Source organism: Sitophilus oryzae, unplaced genomic scaffold (assembly GCF_002938485.1).
Source record: "Sitophilus oryzae breed Bouriz unplaced genomic scaffold, Soryzae_2.0 scaffold_1443_pilon_pilon, whole genome shotgun sequence".
Classification (NCBI taxonomy): Eukaryota; Metazoa; Arthropoda; class Insecta; order Coleoptera; family Curculionidae; genus Sitophilus; species Sitophilus oryzae.
Genome location: NW_022146108.1, coordinates 812180 through 833864, shown reverse-complemented (window position 1 = coordinate 833864; position 21685 = coordinate 812180). Strand labels below are relative to the sequence as shown.

The 21685-nt window shown below is 33.6% G+C and overlaps 1 protein-coding gene and 1 long non-coding RNA gene across 2 annotated transcripts in view; one reads left to right on the top strand and one right to left on the bottom strand.

Moving 5' to 3' along the window:
• The window catches only part of LOC115877281 (altered inheritance of mitochondria protein 3), an 83530-nt gene extending 72319 nt beyond the window's left edge, over positions 1–11211 (top strand). The window contains exons 7-9 of the mRNA XM_030893417.1: positions 135–314; positions 10758–10952; positions 11104–11211. Of these exons, the coding sequence (XP_030749277.1) occupies positions 135–314; positions 10758–10952; positions 11104–11169 (441 nt within the window). The 3' untranslated portion in view covers positions 11170–11211. The remainder of the gene's footprint in view (positions 1–134; positions 315–10757; positions 10953–11103) is intronic.
• A 2992-nt stretch (positions 11212–14203) lies between these two features.
• On the bottom strand, positions 14204–15162 carry LOC115877341. Its single transcript, XR_004049327.1, has 4 exons — positions 14903–15162; positions 14598–14854; positions 14443–14543; positions 14204–14346 (listed from the first exon to the last, which is right to left on the bottom strand). It is a non-coding gene; the product is annotated as an uncharacterized LOC115877341 (long non-coding RNA).
• Between the last annotated feature and the right edge of the window lie 6523 nt (positions 15163–21685).

The following is a 21685-nucleotide window of genomic DNA, read 5'->3' as shown; positions in this document are numbered from 1 at the left end:
GGTCTCCTTACTTAGTTAATCCTCTACAAAAATCTGGGCTTTTGTCGAAATCAGAAAATTCGCACACAAATACCTATATGGCTGTTAAAACTTTTAGCTTTTTCATAATTTTAACTGTTACTCTTTGCTTGCAGCCCAATCCTTCCTACCAGTTTGGTTTCGATGTAAAGGACGACCAATTTACCAACTACCAAACTCGTAAAGAAGAAAGAGATGGAAAGAAGATCACTGGTAGTTACTCTGTGGTTGACGCTGATGGATACATCAGAACTGTAAAATATACTGCAGATCCTAAAGAAGGTTTCAAAGCTGAGGTAAGTGAAAAACTAGCCTAATCGGCCTATTCCATTGCAACCTTTACAGATGTACTGTGGTTCTCTTCCGATCTCTAGGTTATATTCTCAAGTCTAACTGTTTTCAAAAGTTTAATAACTTTGAGTCTGAACCGTCCATATATGGAGAAAAGGGCTTATCATTACCTAATACAAAGAATAGCACATTTTCCAGGGTGTCATAAAACTGACATAAAATATTTTTTCTCATTCCTTCTTTAGAATTACCATACCAGCACAGAGCTTCGTCCGTTAGTTTGTTAATTTTTGAAAATACTCCTTTGTATGCCGTCTCTATGTAATCTTCATGAGGAAAATCTTCATTTTAGAGAAAAATAAAGGGAACTATAGGGAACTAGCGTGTACCCGCGACTTCGTTCGCGTCAGATTAATCATTTGTAATGGTGATGATAAAGCCAAGCAAGAATTTCCATTAACATACAAACTGGAAAAAATTTTCTCACATTTATGTCAGCATGAGAAAAACAATATTAGGCGATATTATTATATTACTGGGTAATATTTGGGGTCTCTATTTCTCGTTGGAATTTGATTTTCGACAAAAATCCGTTTGCCAAAAATAAGCTTTTTACGTCAAGCAGTTTAAGCAGAATTGTGGTTAATCAATTACCCAACTTTTTGGAACACCCTGTATGATTTTTAAAAAAAATTAAAAATATGTAAAAAACACAATAAATGATGCGTACCCAAGCGTTTCCCGAAAGACTAACCATTTTTTAAATAACAAATATTGTAATATTTGAGGGCGTTTTACCCTCTTGGAATTTGAGATTCGAGAAACCCCTCCTTATCGAACCTCTACACCCCACAGTAAATCCGTTTACCAAAAATCAGCTTTAAATATCAAGCAGTTTAAGCAGAATCGTGCAAGCATAAAAATGGTCATATTTTATGAAACACCCTGTATACATTTTAAAAAATCTTAAAATATGTAAAACAACAAAATAAAATATACGTGTTTAAGAGTTTTTCCGAAAAACTCACCAGTTTTTAAATAAAAGATATTCTAATATTTGAGGGGTGGTTTCACCCCTTTAGAATTCGAGTTTCGGAAAATCCCTTCTTATCGAACCTATACATCCTAAAGTCAATCCGTTTTCCAAAAATCAGCTTTTTACGTCAAGCGCTTTAAACAGGATCGTGATTAATTAATAACCAGATTTTGCGAAACACCCTGTATACATTTTTAAAAAAATCTTAAAATATGTAAAAACAAAATAAAATATACGTGTTTAAGCGTTGTTTCGGAAACTTGACCGTTTTTAAATAAAAAATATTGTAATATTTGATGGGTGGTTTCACCCCCTTGGAACTGGAATTTCGAAAAATCCCTTCTTATCGAACCTCTACACCTTAGAATCAACCTGTATGCCAAAATTGAGCTTCTTAAGTTGAGTGGTTTGAGCACGATCGTGATTAATCAGTGAGTCAGTCACTTAAGGATTTTATATATTAGTATAGGTAAGCATATACCCCGCTGGCAAGCGAACCTTTGGGTCGGCGTTTACATGTATAGGAGTGAGTCGTTATGGCAATCTAGTAAGTCGGAGTGAGCAAAATACGAAGTATTTATTACATAACTACTTAATCTGACGCTACTCGCCTTCTGTCTTTATTTCTGTCTTTATTCAGTACATGTTATTTTACTAAGCGTGTTGACCGTACTCTTCGTACACATGAAAACCGGCACCCGAGACCAAAAATGCTGACCCTTAGTATACATTTCAATATTGTATCTGTGATTGTAATTCCAGAAACTCAGTTTAAGTTACTCATATATTTTTATTAGAAGATGGTGTCTTGAGCCTCGTTTGCTTTCTTCAATTTTTGTATTGTGTATTAACAACTTCATTGTCTTGATTTACCTTCCTATGGCCATGTTGCTATATCGATTTTAATTACACTAAACGAACTGTTTGTCCGTTTCCATCTCCATAACTTATGCGATTATAACTAATCAAGAAATTACTCCCGAGGGCTATCTCTCACTCAATAGCGAATAAATCACACACACACACACACAACTGGCTAATTGAAGCGATGACATTGCCTAAACACACACACACACTGACCAATATCGCAAGGGACATGTAAGAGGTAGAATAATGAGGAGATGGCAACAATGGTTTAATAACAAAATGGAGTCAATCCCAAATCATAGGCGTCAGGAGAGAGCAGCGATATATTTCGTAATGTTCGTTAGTATATATATAAATTATATATAAATATATTAGAACATTCGCTAAAATGTGTGGCTAACGAAGAAAGGAGGGCAGGAAGACTCAAAAGGACAACGTAAAGAAAAACTCCACTCCTCCAACTTCCAGTTGATGGCATACCAAGAATGTGAAACTTTGAGGAACACCTCACAAAGATAATGTTTAGTGAAAGTACTTTTTTATTTATAAACATTTATTTCATTCTGTTTTTCGTATTTGTTCTTATAGCGGCAACATAGATACATTATCTGTAAAAATTTCAACTGTCTAGCTATAACGGTTCATAAGATAGACCTTTGTGACAGACGGACGGACGGACAGCGAAGTCTTAGTAATAGGGTTCCCGTTTTTACCCTTTGGGTACGGACAGTGGCGGACTAACCCTGTCGGGGGCCCGGGGCGGCAAAGCTAAATGTGGCCCCCGGTCTGTTTAGATAATGATATAGTTCTAATGCACATTTTGTAAAATTGAATGACGTATGTATAATGGTTGACAAAATTCAAGAATTTATACAGGGTGTCCCAGGCTGAGCCTGCGTTAGAAGTTTCTAGAGAACTACAATATCTAGATATGAGATTTTGGGTATATCATTGTTTCACAATGAGATCTATCGATTAAAAATATTTTCAATATGGCGTCACTTTCGGAAGTACCGGAAGTTGACAGCAACTTTCTTATTTTAAATAGGCGATTCCATTTTTTATTACATACTTAAATTCTCTGTAAAATTTTATGAATTTTGATATTCAACACTCCATACCTAACGTTAACCGTTTTTGAGAAAAAAAAATATTCATAATTTTTGGAGGAAAAAACTGCCTGTCAAAAATATGTATATAGCTTAAACGTCAAATTTAGTGATTGCCACAGCCACTGTACCATAAAGAGAAGACATGGCTATCTATGTCAAAAATTAAATTGTTCGAATGTCATATAATAATGGCCGCAGCTGTCATGGAATTGAGCGATTAAAAAATTATTATAAATCATTTTTTTTCAAATGGAAATCCACTTTTTTTATTTCATTCGTGAAAATGCTTTCGCTTCTTTCGTTTTTAAAATTTGTTACTTTTTGACTATACTTATGTCTATGACAGTATATTATCGATCATCATTTCCAAGCTAACTTTGCGCTGTTTTTTTTTCGATTTATATTCGGTATATTATTAAAATATCAACTATTAGATATCACTAAAAAACGAGATATATTTATATAAATACACTTTTTAAACTTTAACGCAGGCAGTAGTTATAATAGAGGAAATTCAAATAATTCATTTTTTGACAGATGGAAATAAATTGTCTGAGTGAAACTTAATGTCAAAGGAAGCTAGATAAAATCAAGAAAAATATACGTTTTCAAACTAAATCTTAAATAACTAAAAAACGATTTATTTTAGGTATAGGAATATGTCTAGTTAAAACGTAACGAATTAGAAAACCTTTTCACTAGTGAAATAAAAAAAATGGGTTTCCATTTGAAAAAAAAAAATATTTATGATAATTTTTTAATCGCTCAATTCCATGACAGCTACCGCCATTATTATATGACATATGAACAATTTAATTTTTGAAATAGATATCCACATGTCTTTTCTTTATGTCACAGAGGCTGTGATAATCGCTAAATTTGACTTTTAACCTGTACAAATTTTTTGACAGGTAGTTTTTTTCGTCCAAAAATTTTAAATATTTTTTTCTTAAAAATGCTTCCAGGGAAATACCGTGACAAAATATCGCGATTTTGTAAGTCCTCCAAGATCCGAGGGGCCCCTTCGCTGTCTCAGGCCCGTGGCCCCCGTTATACTAAAGGAAATCATCAGTAATGAAGCTAGAATACAAGTTATGCTGTGCATTAGTTGTAATTTAAAATGTTTATTCAGTAAAAATAAATAACAATAAATAATGAAACCATTCCATAATAATAAATAATGAAACCATTGAAAAACAACTTAAAAGTTAAAATAAATAAATTCAGTATCAAAATATATAAAAAATAATAATTATTCGATATTTTAAACAAAGAATTGATTTAATTTCCTAAATAGAAAATGCCATTTACAATTACTGGGGCTTGATAATTATTGATAATTAAGTAAATATCTGCTTCCGTTTATACTGTTTACAAACAGCTTTGTAACTACTGAACACATATTGGCCTTGTTTGCAAGTTGAATAAAAAATTACTTATTAAGATTCGGAGGCCCCCTAAAAGAGGGCCCCCCCCCTTTATCCGCCACTGTGTACGGAAGCCTAAAAAGAAGGAACTAAATAAACATAAGCATACTATATACATTTCAATATTGTATCTGTGATTGGAATTCCAGAAACCCAGTTTAAGTTTCTGATATATTTTTTATTAGGAGATAGTGTCTTGAGTCTCATTTTTTGCTTTCTTCACACATTTTTTCTATCTAGTTTCAACTACTCCATTGTCTTGATTTACCTTCCTATGGGCATGTTGCTGTATCGATTTTAATTACACTAAACGAACTGTTTGTCCGTTTCCATCTCCATAACTTATGCGATTATAACTAATCAAGAAATTACTCCCGAGGCTATCTCTCACTCAATAGCGAATAAATCACACACACACACACACACAAGCCGGGCTAATTGAAGCGATGACATTGCCTAAACACACACACACTGACCAATATCGCAAAGACACATGTGTATACAGGTAGAATAATGAGGAGATGGCAACAATGGCGTTTTAATAACAAAATGGAGTCAATCCCAAATCATAGGCGTCAGGAGAGATGATATATTTCCAATGTTCTTTAGTTATATTAATGACTAGGGTGTACCCGCGACTTCGTTCGCGTCGAATTAATCATTGTAATGGTGATGATAAAGCAAAGCAAGAATTTCCATTAACATACAAACTGGATAACATTTTCTCACATTTATGTCATCATGATAAAAAACAATATGGCGATATTATTATACAGGGTGAGTCTTAAATAAGTGCAAATATTTTCAGGGCTGGTAGATCTCGACAAAAGAAACATATTTTCTCTTTACCATTTTTTAAATAAGTCCAAAATAACCGAGTTATTTAAGTTTGAAAATTTAAAAAAAAATGATTTTTTTTTGAAAAATTTTGAGAGCCACCGGATTTTTTCTGTATTTGCATCCATTTTAGTGCCGTAACCATAGAGTAAAGGTGTAACTATGGTAATATCAGAGATTAAGAATTTATACCGCGGGAAAATTTGCGGTGAACAGGCAATTCTAAAAAGTTTTCGAAAAATATACAGAGAAATTTAAAAGAAAATGCACGATTTTCAACATCTTTTTTTTGCGAAAAAAAACTCATAGCCGTGTTCCTGGGGTCAAAATATACAACCCCTGAAAATATTTGCACTTAACTCCCTTCTTATCGAACCTCTACACCCTGTATAACTTATTTGGTAATATTTGAGAGGTAGTTTCAACTCGTTGGAATTTGACTTTCGAAAAATCCGTTTGCCAAAAATAATCTTTTTGCATCAAGCAGGTGGTTTCAAAATATGTAAAAAAACAAAATAAATTATGCTCTTGGAATTTGAGATTCGAGAAACCTCTCCTTATCTAACCTCTACACCCCACAGTCAATCCGTCTGCGAAAAATCAGCTTTAAACGTCAAGCAGTTTAAGCAGAATCGTGATTACTCAATGGTCACATTTTATGAAGCACCCAGTATAAATTTTTAAAAAATCTTAAAATATGTAAAACAACAAAATAATATATACGTGTTTAAGAGTTTTTTCCGAAAAACTCACCGGTTTTTAAATAAAAAATATTTTAATATTTGAGAGATAGTTTCACCCCCTTAGAATTCGAGTTTCGAAAAATCCCTTCTTATCGAACCTCTACAACCTAAAGTCAATCTGTTTTCCAAAAATCAGCTTTTTACGTCAAGCGCTTTAAGCAGGATCGTGATTAATCAATGACCAGATTTTTCGAAACACCCTTTATACATTTTTAAAAAATCTTAAAATATGTAAAAAAAAAAAATAAAATATACGTGTTTAAGCGTTTTTTCGGAAACTTGACCGTTTTTTAAATAAAAAATATTGTAATATTTGAGGGGTGGTTTCACCCCCTTAGAATTCGAATTTCGAAAAATCCCTTCTTATCGAACCTCTACACCCTAAAGTAAATCCATTTTCCAAAAATCAGCTTTTTACGTCAAGCGCTTTAAGCAGGATCGTGATTAATCAATGACCAGATTTTTCGAAACACCCTGTATACATTTTTAAAAAATCTTAAAATATGTAAAAAAAGAAAATAAAATATACGTGTTTAAGCGTTTTTCGGAAACTTGACCGTTTTTAAATAAAAAATATTGTTATATTCCACCCCCCTTTTTACCCCCTTAGGGGATGAATTTTAAAAAATCCTTTCTTATCTTACGTATACATCATAAAAGGAACCCCTGTGCAAAATTTCAGCTTTCTAGGGTCAAGGGTTTGGTCTGGGCGTTGATGAGTCAGTATCAGTCAGGACAGTCAGATTTATATATATAGATAATATTTTGAATACAGGGTGGTCTGAAATGTATTCCGGAAACTTCGGCAGCATATTCAACAGAAAAAAATAAGTAAAAAAGTTCGTATAAATGTATGTCCTAAAATGCTTAGTTTCGGAGGTAGAGGGTGTAGAAATTTCATTTTTATTTCGACTTTTTCCAAATAATTTCTGAAGTAACGTAAAAGCTTGAATCGTAAAATTTTCGTATTATTTCCTCCACTGATTTGTAATATAGTTTTTTAAACTCTGATTTGAGTTTCTTTTTTAATTTTTTTATCTGTAATATAACTTACCTATATGTTTTTAAAATACGCAGTAACACGTCTCGTTATATTTCCCCCCGTACATTCTAAAAATTATACATATCATACTGTGAATAGTTCTGACTGACAACGAAACTCATTAGAAAGCAACAGGGATGCCAATGTTAGTCGAGAACTATTGTGAACTAAAGACCTAGTTCCAGGAACTATTCCTCTGGAGGAACTAGAACAAAGGAACTAAAATCCCCACCTCTAGATTAGCTCGCTATCGTGATTGCCAACGTCAGGAGGACCAGCCAAGGAACAGTAAGAAGAAGAAGTGCGCTTATCATAGTCTATTTCCTGCCGTTATCCTTAGAAATAACAAACAAAATATATTTTAATGTTAAACCTTCTCCATCTTATTGTAGTAATAGTAATTGTAAAACGTTATATTCTCCCAAAACCACACAACTATTGGCGCATCTCGACAACTCCACCAACTATTTCTATCGGAGAACAATGCTCTATACAAGACATACTAATCACACAGGGACAAATAGTATTATCCACTAATTAATTAACCGGCACGGGCGATATTAGACGAGCCGAGGGAATTCTCCGGACTTCGCTCGTCCCTCCAGAGACCGAACGCCGATCTGTGGTGCTTCGCTAATGGAATTAAGGGCCTGTTCGCAATGGAATAGACTACCAGCAGCGAAGGGCGTACGTAATAGAGTGTGTAGATATGGATATACACGGTGTCATATAAAAAAGCTAATTCATTAGAGAACAATACCAAATAAACGCAGTTGCGCTGATTAGGAGTGTGTAGTTTGTGAACGAACTAATTCCAATGAACTATTTCGACCCCGGAACGAAAGGAATTAGTTCTCGATTTCAAAAAGGACTAGTTCCTCAGGATCTATTCCGGGGATAAAGACTGTGGACGGCCAACGCGATCGTAGCCCGATGCTTGGCGGGAGTGGAGAGTCCCAGGTGTATGTTAGCTGTCTCGGACCGAAAGGACTGGGATGAACTAGAGGAACTAGTTAAAATACTGGTTCACGGGAATCTATTTAGTCGGCAGATCCGAGATATAATACAAGGCGACGACGATGGATTCGGTCTTGTCTATTGCCACAGCCGGCGTAATTACCACAGAAAATTGTCGTGGATACTGTTTTTGATTTTTAGTTTGTTATTTGAATATTTTATGGGAATGTTTCACTTTAGGTTCCTAAAATTAAGAAATATTTTATAAAACGAAGTAGATGTTCTGAATTTTTAGAGTGTTAGTCGGAAACTATTGTGAACTAAAGATCTAGTTCAAGGAACTATTCCTCTGGAGGAACTAGAACTAAGTAACGAGTTCCTCCCAAGAAATCGTGATTGTCAACGTCAGGAGGACCTCCCAAAGCGCAGTAAGAAGAAGTGTGCTTATCATAGTCTATTTCCTGCCATTATTCTTGAAAATTAAAAACAAAAATATAATGTAATGTTAAACTCTCTTTGGTAAACTGCCCTGTACATTATAATGTAACAGAATTCATTCGACATCCTGTTACCAGAATTCCCACCATCCATTAAACTCGTCCTGCAATTGTAAATCCCATTTTTCAATCGGTGGTAGGTACGTATTTTCCCGCCCGTTGTCGATTCCAATCTTTCCCCACAAATTGAACGTTTTCGTACAATGGACGGGAGAGACGATCGCAGCGCCGATAACCCCCCATTGTCGCGCGGTTTACCCCCCATTTTTGCATGACAATAGGAGCGAGGACGCGCGTCGTCGCGACGCTTTTGGAATAGGCGTCGACCGGAATATCCGCTGGTCGAGATCATTCATTTCGGCACCTAGAAATTTACTTTAGTGGTGCTTCATATCGAGTTCTTTTTATATAGACTGTATTGGTTGAAAATTGGATACGTACGTATTGAATATTGGGCAACATCTGAGCCTGAGGGATATGCTGTCTCTCTCTCCTAACTATTTCATATGTAAGAGGAACATCAGAAAATATCAGACAAATAGGCAGTCAATGAAACATTAAAACTCTCTTCAAAACTGGAATGACTTTAAGAAGCGTCTTAAAAAACCGGAAACATAAAAAAATGAGTGCATCTGCTGGGTACCACATGTATATTGGAGAGACAAAACCTCTTCGAAATGTACGAAATTAACTAACCTAACCTAACACAAGAAACATGTAGAAAGAGGTGAAATAATGAAAATACATTATACAGGTTGATTCTAGGGTGCAGAGATTCGAGAAGAAGGGATTTTTCGAAATTCCAGTTCCAAGGGTTCCAATTCAATAAACCACCCCTCAAATATTACAATTTTTTTATTTAAAAAACGGTCAAGTTTCCGAAAAAACGCTTAAATACGTATATTTTATTTTGTTTTTTTACATATTTTAAGATTTTTTAAAAATCTATACAGGGTGTTTCGAAAAATCTAGTCATTGAGTAATCACGATGCTGCTTAAAGCGCTTGACGTAAAAAGGTGATTTTTGGAAAACGGATTGAATTTAGGGTGTAGAGGTTCGATAATAAGGGATTTTTCGAAACTCGAATTCGAAGGGGGTGAAACCACCCCTCAAAATATTAGAGTATTTTTTATTTAAAAACCGGTGAGCTTTTCGGAAAAACTCTTAAACACATATATTTTATTTTGTTGTTTTACATATTTTAAGATTTTTTAAAAATTTATACTGGGTGCTTCATAAAATGTGACCATTGAGTAATCACGATTCTGCTTAAACTGCTTGACGTTTAAAGCTGATTTTTGGCAAACTGATTGACTGTGGGGTGCAGAGGTTCGATAAGGAGGGGTTTCTCGAATCTCAAATTCCAAGAGGGTGAAAACGCCACTGGAATATTAAAATATTTGTTATTTAAAAAACCGTTAGTCTTTCGGGAAAACGCTTGGACACGCATAATTTATTTTGTTTTTTTACATATTTTGAAACTTTTTAAAAAATCATACAGGGTGTTCCAAAAAGTTGGGTAATTGATTAACCACGATTCTGCTTAAACTGCTGGACGTAAAAAGCTTATTTTTGGCAAACGGATTTTTTGAAAGTCAAATTCCAACGAGATGAAACTACCCCTCAAATATTACCAAGTTATATAATAATAACGCCATATTGTTTTTTCTCATGCTGACATAAATGTGGGAAAAAAGTTTTATCCAGTTTGTATGTTAATGGAAATTCTTGCATTGCTTTATCATCACCACTACATATGATTAATTCGACGCGAATGAAATCGAAACGAACGAAAAAAATGCTTAACATCGGAAGCAAAAATACTACTTATTATTCGCCTCTACTAAGAAATAGAGTTGTACTTATTGTATATTAATAAATTTCATATCTAAATGCATCACTTATTTGGTTTTAATTTCTTTTTCATAGGTATCCAGAGAGCCAACTGATATCGTAGTCAGAATACCCAAACCCGAGCCACAATATCAAGCCCTTCCTAAACAACAAGTTCAGCAACAACAGTACCAACCTCAATATCAGCAACAATATCAGCCACAACACCAACAACAACATCAACAACAACACCAACAACAACAACCAGCAAGACAGCCACAGTTGATTAAGGTAGTTCAAAATTATTTCATGCCAGTTTGACAACATTTCAAATAAAAAAGTATTTTTAAACAACTTTATATTTGGTATTAATTATAAAAAAATTAAAGCATACAGGCTGGAGTTTATTGCTTTTTTAATATTATAATACTTTTATTTACAGATTGCTCCTGCTAGACAACAACACAATACCAACGATAATACAAACGTCGTGTACAGATACCAATAATTTTAGATATATTTTAGCAAAACAACTGTATTATTTTTATTTTGTAATTTAATTTAATGTTATTTTTTATACTATTTTCAATAAAAAACATTTATTTAAACAGTATTTTAATTAAACCGTTTAAGAGAGAGATCTCTGAGTTATAAATAGAAGTATCACTATCTATATTTATTATATTAAAAAGTGGTCATTCCCTTCACTGTTCAGTTTATCTTTATAGAAGAAATGTTAAGGACAATAGTTACTGTGACTGTAGAATGAAGGAGCCTCTAAAATCATACTGTTTGAGTGTGCATCTTTTGGAGATCAAGTCAATCAATTTTACAATTTTTATTTCATATTACTAATTTGGTCCTCGTAATTATGTATCTCTCTTATAACTATACAGGGTGGTCCGAACTGTATTCCGAAAACTTCGGCAGCATATTCTGCCGATAAAAATAAGTAACAAAGTTCGTATAAATGTATGTCCTAAAATGCTTCGTTTCGGAGATACAGGGTGTAGAAGTTTCATTTTTATTTCGATTTTTTCCAAATAATTTCTGAAGTAACGTCAATATTTGGATGAAAATTGGTGTCTAGGAGTTTTTTGACATGAGAAATTTGATTTTCATGTCAATATAACTCCTACTAGTAGAGGGTGCCATCTACATGTTTTTTAACTAGTTTAAAGAGTAATAACTTTTCGTCCGTACCTGTATAAAACTACTGAGTAAAATATACATTTACGACGTTTTTTACGTGAAAAAGGTCTCTTGGTAAAAATCGCTACAAGTAATGGTCTTAGAGATATTTCGAATGGAAATTATCAATACCTGTCATCATTGACATAAATTAAACATGTTGACTAAATAGTTATTAGACTGAAATCATAAATTTGAAATATTTTTGTGCCAAAAGTTCAACAGAAACTGTTTTATCATCATTTTTTGCAGAAAAATTTATGATTAATTTAAAAAAATAAATATTTTCCAAATTTATTATTTCGGTGAAATAACTATCTACTCAGAGTGTTTATTTTTCGTCAATAATGGCATGTATTGACTATTTCAATTCTAAATATCTTAAGAACGGTTGCTCGTAGCGATTTTTACAAAGAGATATTTTTTACATAAAAAGTCACAGAGATGTATATTTTTTCACTCGGTAGTTTTATACAGGTACGGACAAAAAGTTATTACGCTTCAAAACACTTAAAATACATGTAGGTGGCGCCCTCTACTAGTATGAGTCATATTGACATCAAAATCAAAATTTCTCATGTCAAAAAACTCCCAGGCCCCAATTTTCATCCAAATATTGACGTTACTTTAGATATTATTTAGAAAAAATCGAAATAAAAATGAAACTTCTGCACCCTGTATCTCTGAAACTAAGCATCTTAGGACATTTATACGAACTTTTTTACTTATTTTTATCTGCAGAATATGCTGTTGAAGTTTCCGGAATACAGTTCGGACCACCCTGTATATTCACCCAATTCTATTGAACGCTGTTGCCTACCTGTTAGAATGAAGGTGGGCAACACGAATAAGGATTTTTGATTTTTTTTAATGAAAGTAACAGTTACCTTAATCGGCAACAGAATTTCTGCCAATTTTGATGGAATATCAGCGCAATTCAACTTTGACCTTATTAGAGACAGTAGCCTTAAAGGAGTCGTCAATATTAATATAGTGTCCATGTTAGATTTATTTATTTTTTCATTGAGATGCGTTAAACTAGCTATAGTTTTTCCGGAGTCAACTGGAATAGGATGAAACCCTTAATTTTTCCACACTATTTGTGGGCGCCATTGTCGGCATAGTCTGGATAATCTAACTAAGAGTCCCAATGTTTCCAATTGTCCTCAGAAGTACTATATACTATTGTCTCTCTAGGATACATTAAAATACGCAACCAACCGTCCAATCAGATGAAAGAGGTACGTACCGTATCGTTGGGTATTGTGCAATCACGTGATGCTCATGTCGTATGACGGTTAAATCTTTGGTTAGAATTTTTGTTGTTGTTTTTACCGAAGAGTTTTTACCTGTTTTTACAGTTTTTACTTTATTTTTCTATTTACATCAGATTTATATTTTGTAATTGCCTATCAGACAATACGTATTTAGAAAAATAATAAGAATTAGGATCGTGTTTTTTTAAATCCTGGATATTAATTGGAACCCTTGGTAACATTACTGCTTTTGATATAAAAAGTGCATTTTTGATTATTTACTTGGGTTAGGATATTAAAATATCGGTTGGATTGTACGACTTAAATAGATGTAGGTATGATTATTTATATATATATATGTATGTATTTATAAAGCTTACTATCTGTTTTGCATTTTCAGTTTTTGATCAGACATTTGATTTTATTTGTGAAATACCCACAAAAAAGCTTCCAATGATTCAACATCAGTGTGTTTGCTGCATAATGGATCATTCCTGCTGAATTTTTAGATCATTTGAAGACTACACGGAAAAAACCAGATAATATGTTACATTTTCATAGAAATTGATAGCGAGACAATTTTATAGGCAAGTGTTAGCATTATTCGAGGCACCATCAAAGAAAGCAATAATAATATGCTTAGAGATATTACAGCTTAGTTATTTTGCCCTACAGGAGAAAAACCAGAGTAGTTCACTCGTAATTGCATTTTCTCGGCTCCAGTTAAAATGAACAAAGCTGGTTTTTCCTGTGGTCTTCATTTGAAATAACGCAAATAAATGTTTATACATATGTATGTGATTATTAAATTGGTGTTAAGGAAATAAAAATGTCTTTCGATATTAATATATATTTTTCGATATTTATATATACCTAGGTATAGGTATATGTATATTTATTTTGAAATAAATTACACTTTTAACAGTTTAATGGAGTTTTTAAAGCCAGTTATAATATTTATATTTTAAAAACTTGAAATCATAATGTGGATGTAATCACGCATTAAACCACAGACTAACTTATATAAGTCAAAAAGTAGATTTTAGTGTTAACTTTATATAACTTGTAAGTAAAATAATATATAAAACAAATATGAAAAAACCAACAATTCTAATGTATATATTAAAATACAGTACAATAATAGGTATCTGATATCCTCACTTAACGTAGAATAATATTCTACCCAACTCAATACTATGTCCAACATGAGTTTCAAATATATCGGGCCCTAATCGTTCCTGAAAATAGTATTTTTTTACATTGTTATACCATATTCTAAACTATTTAATATTTCAGTCACTTAAAAAGTTAATTTGTATTGAATAATTGCCTACCATTAAAGCAAATTTGGACTAGTATTCTTAATGGGCATATTCTGTGTATGGATATAGGTACTTCCTCCAGATTTTGGGTTCAACCAATTTATTCTTAAAACCTGAAACATCTACATATAAAAAATAGACAGGTTACTAATTATAATAAAATTTACCCTTAGAATTATACTTCTTTAACAAATAATTTCCATTGGTATACTTTTCCATGACAAGTAATCAACTTCCTAACATTTTTTAATTGATGTAATACTTCCTCACGATGCGAAAAGAAAATCTTTTCTTTAGCACACAAAGGACAAACGATATGTTGGCTTACTTTCAGATTAGTTACTTTTCCATAGATATCCTCATGTCAATTCAAAGACGATGAACATGAAAATGATCATCACATGAAACATCACAAACTAAAAACCTAATAAACAAGTTTATATCGAATATAGAAATAATTTAGTGTTCTTACCTATTGTCGTCCAAATCCACGTTAATAGATAATTAATTTTTGGATTTTTATCTTTTATTTTTAAATATATCTTTCGAACTACTGGTTTTAGTAATTATTAAATTAAACGAACTAAAAAGTCAAAAATAATAAACAATTAATTCTCTTGTCAATTGTCAATTTTCTCCAGGTACCGAACATCATCGATAACGCACGATCTACAACGATTACTCCTTTGATCTGATTGGACGGTTCAATGACGGTTGGTTGCGTATTTTAATGTATCCTTGTCTCTCTTATAGCGGATTTAGTTCTATATCATGATCATCATCACTTTCATTTCTTATTCAAGATTATTCAACCATTTCCAATTAGGGTGTAGCCTCCCTCACATATTTAGATACTCTCTTTGTAGTTGGGCCCATTGTTGTCTATTGTTGGCTAGTATGCGGGTTCAAGTTATCCTCTAGTCTTCCTCTAGGTCTTTTAATTCCTCGTGGGTTCCATTCTGTAATTTTTCAGGACCATCTGTTGTCCTGCCCATTGCCACTTAAGGGATTTGATTCTGTGGATGAAATCTATTACCTAGGTCTTTTGTCCTAGCCACTCTATTCTTTTACGGTCTTTTATGGTTATTCCCAGCATATTTCGTTCCATTGAGCATTGTGCGACCTGCAATTTCCTTATTTTTGCTATTTTTTTTTCCTTTTTATTTAGTTCTTAGTAGTTTAGTTTTAGTAGTAGTTTTTTTTTCCTTTATTTAGTTCGTTAACTTGTGCTTGTAGTTCTTCAGGACTATTTGCAATCTATCTTATTGATAATAAGATATTCTCCATCTATTTTTAATCCTTTGTTGGGCCAATCCAGTTGACGGAAAATTTCTTTTAGTGTTACTGTAAACAGTTTTGGGGATATCACGTCTCCCTATATCGTACTCCATTGCCAGTTGGGAACTCTGGGGTTGTTTTATACCGTGCTGGCAACTGTTACTTTTGGGTCGGCATTTACATGTGTGGAAGTAAATCGCATAGGGATCTTATTAAGTCGGAGTGAGAGAAATGCGACCGACCGAAGCGACGCGCGACGGTGTACTGTTGCGGCGTTGCCGATACGCCTTTCCCTACCAAGTAAAGTAAAATGACGATCGCAAACCGCTTATTTTTAAAAGACTTTTTTTTCAAGAGATAACTAGATAAAATCATTAGACATATTTCTGAGCATCTGAAATGGAATTATAAGAATATCGTTAGGGTGTCATTTTTTTTATAACGAGAAAACGTCAGTAATCGCGATAATTTAAAAACTCAACTTTTTAACACATAACAGGCCATAACTCAAGAACCACTTTAGATATTGAAACTATTTTTTATTTCCAAGATCGGATATTTTACAATATGTTTACATAAGAAAAATTCGATAAGGTTGTTTTTTCCATTCAAAAATTGTAAACGATCCATCAATTTACTTTTAGAGCATAGCAATTTTCAGCAATCGTGTAATTTTTTTATAGTTAAAAATTTTCACATACTGTCTACAAAGAAAATGCAGCAGAAATATTAACAAAGTTCTTCAATAAATTACAATCTATTATTTCCAATAGATTTCAAGATATCGATTTTTGAATTCATAGTTCTAATAGCGCGACCACTATCGAACACCCATTCAATTCCACATATTTTTACCAAAATTGCAAGTGTTTCTAGCTTGCACTTAAAAAAATTCAAGCTATAGGGAAAATTACAACGACTAGTTAATAAATAAACAAATTAAGTATCACGAGACGTAATTAAATCGTTGAACGCATGACGTACACCTTTCCCTAGAACTTTAAGTACTGACAGAGGTATTGATTGGGTCGACCGGTCAACTGCGACAAATCTGCTATATCCCCTTCCACGTCTCTTAGCGATGTGCACAGTTTCTCGGTTTATTTCATACGTTTGGCAACGTGTTTACTATCCTCTCTTTGTTCAGTACATTATAAACGCATTGTACTCTTCTTACATACGGAAATCTCGATCCAAGACTAACTTTTGCCAGCCCTTAGTATATCATTACAATTGCTTTGGCTTCTTTGTACATATTGGTGAGAGTTTCGCCTCTCAATACCTTGTTTCGCTAGGGCTTTTATTATTCTAATACATTTTCCATATGTACTCCATGCTAACTTAATTCTTCTGTTGATTTCTAGTAGTAGAGATCCCGAGCTGTGTAATAGTTTTCCCAAGTAATATATTCTTCTACTATCTCTACAATAATGTACATGTATATAATTATACTTATATATTATATTATATTATAGGATAAAACACCTCCACTGGAAAGGTCGGGTATTTACGAAATTTCTTGTAAAGATTGTAATCAGAAATATGTTGGGCAAACTAGAAGATCAATATTAACTAGATTTAAAGAACATTTAGCTCAGATAAGATATGGTAGACCGGATAAATCTTGCGTTGCCGAACATATTGTTGATTAACTAACTGTTACGCTCAGTGGGCTCTGACTCGGTTGGCTAGATTTTATCACGCCCACTCGGTGCCCACTGAGCGAGTATATAAACACTCAACTTGTAGATTGTACTTTAGTTTATAATCATCTGCTGATGATGCTAACATGGTTAGCAAAACGCGCGTCCAGTGTAAAAGTAAAAGTGTTTTGTTGTATTGTGGTGATTTAGTGTTTTTATTTTGCTATAATTATACACCACTGATTGAACTTTAATTCGTGAAATATACTTTAACCACGATTTCTTCGAAATTAATCCTTCAGCCAGCGAAAAGCCAGCCCTGTCGAAACGTACACTTCACCTGTCTAATTCCGAATCGGGAAGTGGCTCTAATCGCTTTTAAGACAATTACCTCGGCGCGCTCATTCGAGAGTCACTAATTCGGCGCGACTTGCGCTCGGCTCGATAGGAAATTGTAATTAGGCAACGCAAGATACAATTAACTGGATATTATGTTATTAATTGCGCGGGAGAATGCCGGCAGCAGCGGGAGACGAGAGGAGATGTTTTTGCGTCAAGTGATCCGATATAATGTTATGATCGATTTTGGGGGTGGTTTGGTTTGGATAGATAATTGATAAAAATTTGTAAATTATATACTGCGTTACGTAGAAATAGCAACACACAGTTTATGCTTATAGTTATTTTTTATACAAGGCGATAAAATGGTATTTTATCGTCGACCGAAAATATTAATTCATGAGCGATGAAATCGCGAGTGAATTAATTTCGGGAGATGATAATGCAATTTCAATGTCGTGTATAAAACAATATTTTTTTCCATAGCGAGTTACGTGTTAAAAAATATTCAGAAATTATTATTTCAAGGAATTTATTACGAGTAGAAAAAATATTGTGCTGGGTTGGCGTTGGTTTCTATGTAATTTGACAAATAAATAAAGCTGTCTCTTTAGTTGTCAGTTTTGACTGATTGAATTGGAGCCAGAAATGGCTCAAAACGAAATAAGTAAATTACCAACAAAAATTCAGGCTGAGGCGACAAACGCCATATCCAAACTACTTCCATTTAAATCCCGAATAACTTATGAAAAGGAATACAAACATTCTCAAAAATGGAAGCAATTAAAAAACGTGCGAGAAGAAATAAAGTTTTTAACCTATCCTCTCTGTTAAAGTATCATTTAATCTACCTTTGCGGTTAAAGTACTATTTTATCTACTACCCATATAACACACAATATCCGCAGGATATTCATAGAATCTCGGAATGTCCCATTATAAGATCATCTTATAAAGACATCTATAGGATATCCTCCAGACATCCCGAAATCATATAGATGTCTCAGAATAGAATATCCTATGGATATCCCTGTCGTATATCTAATGTACATTCAGCTGAGATATCCAAACATGCTCATGATAAAAAAATATCCTAACAATATCGTCTAGATATTTAGGAAAAATAAATAATGTACTACTTTTTATATTACGTAAAATGCAATAAACCATCATCATCATCATCATCATTTAGCTTATACCGTCCACTGCTGAACAAAAGCCTCCCTTAACTCTAGCCATTTCCTTCTATTTTGTGCCACTTGAATCCAGTTTCCAGCCACCCTCTTAATGTCATCTGTCCACCGACTAGGAGGTCGTCCTCTGCTTCTATAGGCCTCGTGTCTCGGTCTCCATTCCACAAGTCTCTTTGTCCACCGTCCATCTGTCATCCTAGCCACATGTCCTGCCCAATTCCATTTAAGATGTAAGACAGATATCACCGCATCTCTTACTCCTGTTCGATTTCGTATTGTATGATTGGGTATTTTATCTCTGAGTGTAACTCCCAACATAGACCTTTCCATTTTCCGTTGCATGACCTGTATTCTATGTATGTTCTTTTTTTGTCAAAGTAAGCGTTTCAGCTCCATACGTGAGGACAGGCAAGACACACTGGTTAAAGATCTTTCTTCTTAAACATATGGGAATATCAGATCTCAGTATATGCCTTAGTTTGCCAAATGCCGCCCACGACAAACCTATTCTTCGTAGAATTTCGTGGGCCTGATTATCCCTTCTAATAACGATCTCATGCCCTAAGTATTTATATATATATATGCACTTGTTCCAAAGGTATGTTATTAATGTTTAAATTTCCACTTAGTACTAGGTTTGTCATGTATTGTGTCTTTGACAAGTTAATTTTCAAACCGACTTTTTCCGAAGCATCATTCAGCATATCCAGCATATTCTGTGCCTCAGTATGTTGTCTGTTATTAAAATAATGTCATCTGCAAAACAGAGATGATTTATCAATTTGCCATCGATGTTAATTCCTGTTGAATCCCAGTTTATCATTTTTAACATACTTTCTAGCACAGCAACGAATAGTTTAGGGGACAGTGTGTCGCCTTGTCTTACCCCTCGATCGATATTGAATTTATCTGAGCATTGATTTGTCGATATTCTGACGTTTGCCGTGGCATTATCATATATATGTCTTATGATTGAGGAGTATCGATGATCGATGCGACTCTCACTTAGTGTCTCTAGAAGCTTCCGCTGGTCTACCGAATCGAAGGCCTTCTCGAAATCCACGAAGACAAGCATTATTATACTCAATGTATTTCTCGATAAGGACCTTGACTGTTAGAAGATGGTCATTTGTTCCGTAACCTGATCGGAAACCTGCTTGTTCGCTCGAAAGAAAAAAGTCTATTTTATTTGTCAAACGCTTGGTGAGTATTTTAGTAAATAATTTGTATACGTGGCTAAGAAGGCTGATGGGCTTATAGTTTTTAAGGTCTGTAACGTCACCTTTCTTGTGTACAATAATGATGGTTGCGTTGTTCCACTGTGATGGGGTTATTTCTTCTTCAATGCATTTATTAAATAGGACATTTAAAGCTTACAAATAGATATATATCTAAACCAGACAGATCTAAACCATACAGATAGATATATATTACGTCAAGGCAACAAAATATCCTGTTGGTATCTTGTGGATAACCTGGATATTTATGAGCTTAGCCACTCCCAGTAATTCAGAGAATTCCCCACACAAAAAATTTCCCACGCCCGCGCAAAAAAATTCCCATAATCCATCTCGACAGTTGTTTTTGCATCGTGTATTATTCAGTTCTTTGATTTAGTGAAATTCGAGGTGAATTCGGTCGTTTGTCGATATTGGATGGGCTTAAAAATGACTGAAACTAACAAAACTGGTTGAGTTTGACTTAGTGTTTTCTTATACTCATAGTTCTAGCCTTGTTCTAGCAGAAATTCTATCCTAACCTCAACTAATGTCGAAAAACGACTAACGACTCAGGGTCTCACAATGAAAAATTTGTGACAAAATTATAGGTGAAAATTTGTTGAAAAGCGCTTGTTCTTTATCCCTAAATCCATTTTCGTGTTTGATCTATTCAAACAGAAATCCTATTTTTGTGTTTAAATTGTGAGTTCCTGGAATGTGTGGTGTTAGAAATTATACCTGTATCCTGTGTGCTAACTTTGATGTAAACTGTTGCTGCTAGACATAAACTGCTAGACTCCATAAAGGGTAGTATAATCTGGTATAATACCATACCATCGAAAAAAACGGCGTCAGAGGTGGCTTGGAAATGAAGATTGCTGGTATTTTGTATGTAAAATTATATGGGGAATGTCATCGATCGTAATTTTTCAAGCCAATTGAACGTCGTTTTTTTTCGATGATACAGTATAAATTCAAAGGTCGTAACTCATACAAATAGACTTCTAAATTTTGACGCAAAATTCATTGACATAATATGTAGGTATATTTTAGAGCTGTTAATAAAAATATCTAATGAATAACGTCAAAATGTGGCTAAATAAAACTAAATCGCAAACGTTTTTACTATATACTAAGGATAAAGTAAGTATTGTCAAATAACAGTCCTCATATAATGTCCTAAAAATATTCTATAATGCTCCCAACATCATCCTTGTATTATCCTATAAATATCCCAAATAATCGTAAAAGGCTTACATAGGGATGTCTTGAAGATGATTTTTTTTGTCCCATCTGGATATCCCATAAATATCCTCCTCTGGTTTTTGAATATCCCTAAGATATTTACTATATCCTTGGTGGATATCCTCAAGATATCTATAGGATTGTGTTGTGTTATATGGGTATTTTTGATAGATATAAGGCAATTTTAACAGTTGCTATGGAAAAAAAGCTTATATTAATTCAGTAGAACATAAAAGTTTGCATGATAGAACAAAAACAATATATTTTTTTGTTCGAGACTATTGTATGTTCAAAATCCCTCCCAAAAAGTAGTATTACTAAAAATAGCAGGTTTAATA